Source organism: Corvus brachyrhynchos, unplaced genomic scaffold (assembly GCF_000691975.1).
Source record: "Corvus brachyrhynchos isolate BGI_N302 unplaced genomic scaffold, ASM69197v1 scaffold162, whole genome shotgun sequence".
Lineage (NCBI taxonomy): Eukaryota > Metazoa > Chordata > Aves > Passeriformes > Corvidae > Corvus > Corvus brachyrhynchos.
This window is the reverse complement of record NW_008236696.1, coordinates 7,318,875-7,325,397: the sequence shown is the minus strand read 5'-3', so window position 1 is coordinate 7,325,397 and position 6,523 is coordinate 7,318,875. Positions and strand designations below refer to the sequence as shown.

The 6,523-nt window shown below is 47.3% G+C and overlaps 1 protein-coding gene across 8 annotated transcripts in view; it reads right to left on the bottom strand.

Annotated features, from left to right (window-relative positions):
* Positions 1 to 2,446: 2,446 nt before the first annotated feature.
* The window catches only part of TP63 (tumor protein p63), a 101,639-nt gene continuing 97,562 nt past the window's right edge, over positions 2,447 to 6,523 (bottom strand). For 5 of the 8 annotated variants that reach the window (XM_008644566.2, XM_017727042.1, XM_017727043.1 and 2 more), the window contains one exon: positions 2,447 to 5,511. In XM_008644566.2, the coding sequence (XP_008642788.1) occupies positions 5,215 to 5,511 (297 nt within the window). In that variant the 3' untranslated portion in view covers positions 2,447 to 5,214. The remainder of the gene's footprint in view (positions 5,512 to 6,523) is intronic. The other 3 variants (XM_017727045.1, XM_017727046.1, XM_017727044.1) reach the window with 2 other exon arrangements.

Below are 6,523 nucleotides of genomic sequence, written 5' to 3'. Positions count from 1 at the left end.
AAGGAAGTCAAAACATTTTAACAAAACCAGTTAATTCCCCCAACACCCCAAAAAAAGGGCTTTGACCAGTTTGAGCCAAGGAAGCCCACAGCCACACTCACCCAGCAGCAGGCACGGCTGTGATGGGCAGCCCTGCAACATCCACAGGCACACAAATGGGGTGCAGAGGGGTTCTGACTCCTCAGGGAATTAAAGGCACCTACTAACAGCAGTGCATACGAATCTAAAACCACCTGGTTTCACAGCACTGATGTTAAGACCTTGTGGGAAGGAATCCATACAGTTAGAGAGGCTGGGCATGTATCAGTTGATGGGGCCCAGATCAGGATAGCAAAGCTGTAGCAAAGGACAACTACCATACACCTCTGAATAAAATTTTGGCTCCTTCATCTTAGGGAAGCAAGCTGGGAGAAAGCCACAGCCAGTCCTTGCCAACAGAGCATAAAGATAATCTTCCTTCCTGTTTATTTGACCTTCATGGCCAGGGTATCCAAATACCAGCAATAAGGCTCCAAAGCTCCAGCCTCCAGATTTTGCTGTGTGCTCAGGAAGACAATTCTGCCATGGGTCACAGAGAGGCAAAACAACTCAGGACCCAGAAACCACGGGCTGTGGCCTGGCAGGCAGACAGAGCTGTTTGCCAAACCTCCCTGGCACAGGCTCAGCACAGGCACAGCCCACAGGGGACCAGGCAGGGCAGCCCTGCAGGGCCTGCCATGGCTCCTCACTAACCCCCACACAGCAGATGACAACACTGACACGTTCTATAGCTCAGTAAATCAGAAGGGCAAACAGCCCAAGCTCTGACTCGGTGCTAGGGCTGGGCTGCCCACATGGTTTTCCCACGGAGAAACAACTTGGGAAGAGGCAGAGTGGGAGGCCAGGTCCTGCAATCCTTCCCCCATGGCACAGGCAGTGGCTTTGCTGTCAGGAAGGGGTTTTGCTGAGGCACAAGGGACAGGAAGAACGTGATGAGCAAGACACCCTCCACAGCCCCCACACGGACTTGTGCCAAGTTTTGTTATGTCCGGATAAGTTTCATTCCAGGGGACTGCTAGCTTCAGCACACTTAGGACTAACAGCAGAGAAGGGCATGCACGTCCTCAGAGGTCCACCCAGGCTTGCAAAACACAGCTGGAAGCTTGTAATGGATCCCTGCCCTGAAAACTTCGTGCCTGCATACGAAGCATCCCAATATCCAAAGACAAAATTCCAGTGGGTATGGGTGGAGAGCAAAAGGGAGAGCACCAGCTTGGGATTCCTCAACACTGATACCCTTGCTGTAACCTAAGCAGTGTAGAGGTTCCCCTCTTCAGCAGTGGATCACAGCAGTCAGAAATTGCAACCATATCTCAAGCCTACCTGTTTAATGGAAACTGAAATCTTATCTGATCTAGTTTGCTCATCTAGAGGCAGAGCCCATCAGCTGAAACCGCAAGTTCTCACAGCTGTTCTAGTAGCACTTCTCTCTTTCGAGAACAGCATTACTGGTTTTTAACACCACATTCAGGCAATCCCCAACTGCCAAAGGGCAACCAGGGTACTGATACCTCTGGATATTGGTATCTGGAGTCAACTGCTTCTCTCATCGTTTGACAAAAAGGAAAAGCAACAGCAATCAGAACCAAAGAAACCAGGTGGACACTCCCTACCCAAATTAAACCAGCTCCCAAGGGAAGTTAGGGCAGCCTCTTCTTCTAAGACCTTTGTGGGGTTTTCTTTTGACTCTCCCCATTCCTAAGCATCCTCCCCCCCCCCAACCATAACCCATAAAAACTGCAAGACACAGTCATGGGGCCCCTGACAGAAACCACTGATGAAGCTGGGCTGTTAATAGGTGGTCCACGGACAGAATGAAGTCCCCATCTGATGGAGGCCACTCCCATCATCTTCAGGACAGCCACCCCACTGGCTCTGAGCTGTGTTCTTACCTCAAATCCTTGGAAGAAGAATTGAGACGCAAAGGAAAAGGAAAGGGCTTTGCTAGGGGAGAGGATGCACAGGGTGATGCACAAAGTCTTTGGTGTGAGGCTATTTCCCAAGTGTGGGTGTCAAAGGGCAGCACTGACCCTGCCTGCTCCAAGCACACACTCCCTCCCTCCAGCAAGACATGGAACGTGAGGCACTACCTGGTGCCCTGCTCAGAAATAAAATAAGGAAATCTGATGAAAGGGCAAAAAAGAGCTATGCTAAAGGCTGAACACTTCACAGTTCAGCAAGAGGCTCATGAAACTGACCTGTAGCATCTGCCAGAAAGGCAGCAGATGGATGTGTGACGGTACCCTGGAACACACCCTCATGACACAAATCCTGTGGGGACAGAAAACTGCACCCATGGGCAAAGGTGACACAGCCCAGCCCCAGCTGCTCAGACGACACTGCAGCACTCCTGCTCACTTCCAAGGTGGCGCACAAGGAGTAAAAGAAGTTATTTGGGAATTCAGTGTCATTTTCAGTTTTGGCTTTTATTTTCACTCACTTCAACAACAAGGTGTTCCAAAACACACCGAGGTCTTGGTGCAGGCAACACTGTCATTGCTACAAGCATTGGTAGATTCTCAGCTCGATTAAGCCATAACACTTTGATGCATCAAAACAAAACAAAATCACAGCTCTACAGGGGAGGGTAAAAGCTACAGCAGTTCAAACTCTCATGACGATTCCAGTTAAACAGAAGTGTGCTCCATAGTGGCATACAGTAGAAAAAAGGTTTTCACAGCATATATTTTAATCATTAGTGATGCAGCAGAAAAGCTCCATCTTGCTGCTGAGTTGAAAAGCAGATACTGAAGTGCTTGCACCCAGACTCTGGGCACAGCATTAACTGCATTAACCTTTATAGTCAGAAGCTTCTTAGTTCCTAAAAATGACGGTGTCTTTTGCATCAATGTATGTACAGTACTGAAGCAGCTCAGAAGGACTACACAATGGAGATGCAAAACCTTGGAGGTGAGAAGAGAACAGCCTAATTCACCTCCAGGGATTTGTAAAGTATCTGCACTAACACTTTCCCCGCACTAACATTGCCCTGCTGAATTAATCATTGCATCAAGTCAAGAGCAGGAGGACTTGCTTCTTTTGTACCATATAGAAAAAAAATAAAGAGATATAGTAAGTTCTCACACTGAGCACGTTAAATACTTTGAAATCTAGGACACTGCTCTTTGAAGTGTTACAAAATAAAATGATAAAACAGGCTTTCAATACCTGCCCCCTCCCCACTCAACTGCAAAGTAACACAGTAATCTCAGTATGAAAAATACAAATATATTCATCCAGTGACTAGTTGTTTGTTACACGATTTGTAACTGTAAGCATCCTGCATAAAAAAAATAATTAAAAAACAGAAAAACAAACAACAACATTTTATTGTGGTTCTGTCAGACCCAGTAGCCCAAGAAGAAATAAAAATTGTCATGTTATGCTGTAGGAAAACAAAAAATTACACATACAAAAAAATATTTATATACAGACTTTACAGTGTAACCATCTGGCATTACCGTTTATAGCTAACCAAAACAGGCTTGCACAGCTACCAAAAGGCAGTCTTTGAATGCAACACAGACCTGGCACAACAGACAGATGGAGGATGCTAACCATATTGGACTTAAATGAAATACGTGGCACAGAGCAGGGCCCACAAAACAGCCACTGCATTGAAACGAGAATATTCAGCCATAGCAAGGTAGGATAACAAGTTATTTAAGCTGCTTTTTTAATCTTTCCCCAGCAAAAAAAAAAAAAAAAAAAAAAAAAAAAGCCAGGCTTACTGTTAAAAAGAGCAAGCCAACTTGAAAGCAGCTGTGCTGAGCCTTGCTCCTCAGCTTAGGTTTGTTTTGTATACCTTAGAGTCTTACTACCTTGGCCAATAAAAATGTGAAAACACACATTGTTCAGTTATTTGTCCACAGGACCACTGGCAGTCAGAGGAAATGCCTCAGAGCACAACTGTGGTAGAACCAGTAAAGGAAAAACAGAGAAAAATCAATTTCTCATGTAAACATGGCTTATTGCAGTAACAACACTCATAGTACCAGGAACTGGTCCTTGGTTTAAGGCAATCAACAGTTATTTTTGAAGTCTCCACTTCTAGTTGCTTGTCACTTAACCTATAGCAACAAACACAACAGGTTCCAACCTATTACAGATACATCTAAAGACAGGTCTACTTTACTTGGGAGGAAACCAATCTAGCCTGGTCTAAACAAAAGATTGTCTGAGTTTAGGATAGCTGAAGCCCTACAAACCAGTGTGCAGCTCTTGCTCCTCCATTTAACTGGAGGCTAGGTGGGCAAATCCTTATGCTAAACTAGCCAGGCTGCATGTGTGGCAAAGCCTAATTCTATAGCTTAAATGTCAGTAGTATTACAGCATGGTTAAAGGTTGGGTGGGGGCAGAGTTCAAGAGTGACCAGTAGCTTTATTTACACTTCTGAGCCTGAAAGGAGCAAACCAGGACATACATATGGATGTATATCCAAAACAAGAAGAGACAGCAGGCTTGGTTTTTCCAGAGAAGGCAAGGGAGAAGGAAGAAGTAGGACGCAGGTGCTGTAAGCGCTGGCCTGCCCAGCAAAGTGCATGTGCTGTCTCCGCTGGAGAATATTACACATGAACAGAGCACTCAGCTCCACGGGAAGAGGCTGTTTAAGTGCAGCGTTCAGCAGATCGATTCCCATTTATTTTTCAGATAAACTGTCAGTTCAGGGTTGGGTTGCTTTGGGTTTTTTGCATTTGGTTTTGTTAATGGGGTAGGTTTGGTTGCTTGGGGTTTGGTTGTTTTTTTTTTTTGGGTTATTTTTGGCTTTTTAGAATTTTATTTTAACCTTCCTGCTTTTCAAAGTGGGATCACTGGGTGAGAGAAACAAGTGTGCAGGTCAGGGCACCCACAAGGTGTGAAGATTCAAAAGTCAAGAAAAGAAGCCCTCTCCCCAAAGGAAAACACAAAACAAGTTGGCCTTCTCAAGAAGGTCAATGGTTTTCAAGGAAATACCACCCGCCTTCCCCCTTCGCTCAGCTCTTCTCTCGCAAGAGCTGGGGTGGAGGCTGCAGTCCAGGAGTACGACCTAGACAGCACCCAGGGCATGACCTAGCAGGAGTGAGCAAGAAGGTTCCCTCCGCCCTTCGTCCGGGGGTGCAGTACCAAGCAGAAGGAAGACAAATGAAGGGCTGAGCAGTTCGTGGCCGAGGCAGGGTGGAGTGGGGCCCGAGGGTCTCACTCCCCTTCCTCTTTGATGCGTTGCTGTTTGTTGCGCCGAGCATCCATGTCAAAGTTGAAGTCGTTCCACTCGTCGCGGGGGGGGAAGGAGATGGTTTGCCGCAGCGTGAAGCGCACGGCGTCGATGACCCGCTCCCCGCGCGTCTCGCTCGAGCCCACGCTCACCGTGGAGGCGCCGCTGGGGGTGCGCAGCAGGTGGGGAGGGGAGGAGAAGTCATGGAGCTGCCGGTGGTCCAGGATGCCCTTCCAGATGGCATGGCGGAACTGCTCCGGGATCTTGAGGCTCACCAGATCCTGCAAGGCAAGGTGCAGGGCTTAGCAGGGCAATCCCAGGGCAAGCTGGACACAGGAGTGAACACAGTCTCTGGGCCACCAAGAACCACCACAGCTGCTAAAATCCAGGTGGCCACACACTGCAGAAGACAAGCCACTAATTCTGCAACAGGTGTGTATGGCCATGAGGCAGCAATGGCCCGTTTTGAAGGCACAAAGTCTATTTTTAAGTTGCACAAAACACTCATTCATGCGTAAGACGTGTGACCAAAAGCTAGAAGCCTAACTAGACTGCAAGGCCTCCAAGGCAACCTCAGGGAGATCTGCTGGCTGTCAGTGGTGGGGGATGCTGGGCTGCTGAAGGTCAATGGCTTTGAAAATGTCCATGTTTAATTCTAAGCCTGCAAAATGATTATAGAATCCAAGCCTGAGCTCCAGTATTCAAAGCTCTGGGTGTGACTCTGTAGGAACTGTCTTAATTACCTGAACATAACCAAATTTAATAACAGACATAACCTTAGAAAACTTGTGCTTTGAGGCCCCATCATTTCTGGTGCAAAACCTGAGGGTCGCATTACCTAAACTCTGGGATACATGGTATCAGCTTCTGAAAAAATTAGCAACCAACTTTGGTTAATTTGGGCCAGCTTTTCTAATTAGAGCAGCAGCAAAAGGAAGGCAGCCCACTCTAGGGAGCAAGAGCACCACAGTCTCCCAAAGCCTTGAGGAAAAAAAATGAGACAGCCAGCTCAGAAGAGAGCAATGGCTCTGGAGACGAAGCAGCAACCCTACAGCAAAAGCCATGCAAGAGTAAAAAAGGGAAAACAACAAACAGGGGTGAGATGCCAGTGGCAAGGGAAGATGATTAAGGCAAGGCCAGAAAACAGAAGCAGGGAGGAAAAATGCAGACCACTTCTGGACAGCCTACTTGTCTGCAGGCAAGTGAGGTGTAAACTGAAACTGAGCCTTGCAGAATTAACAGGCACGTGGGCTGGGGCCACTTCGGGGGCTCAGACAGAGAGAGCTGGGGAAG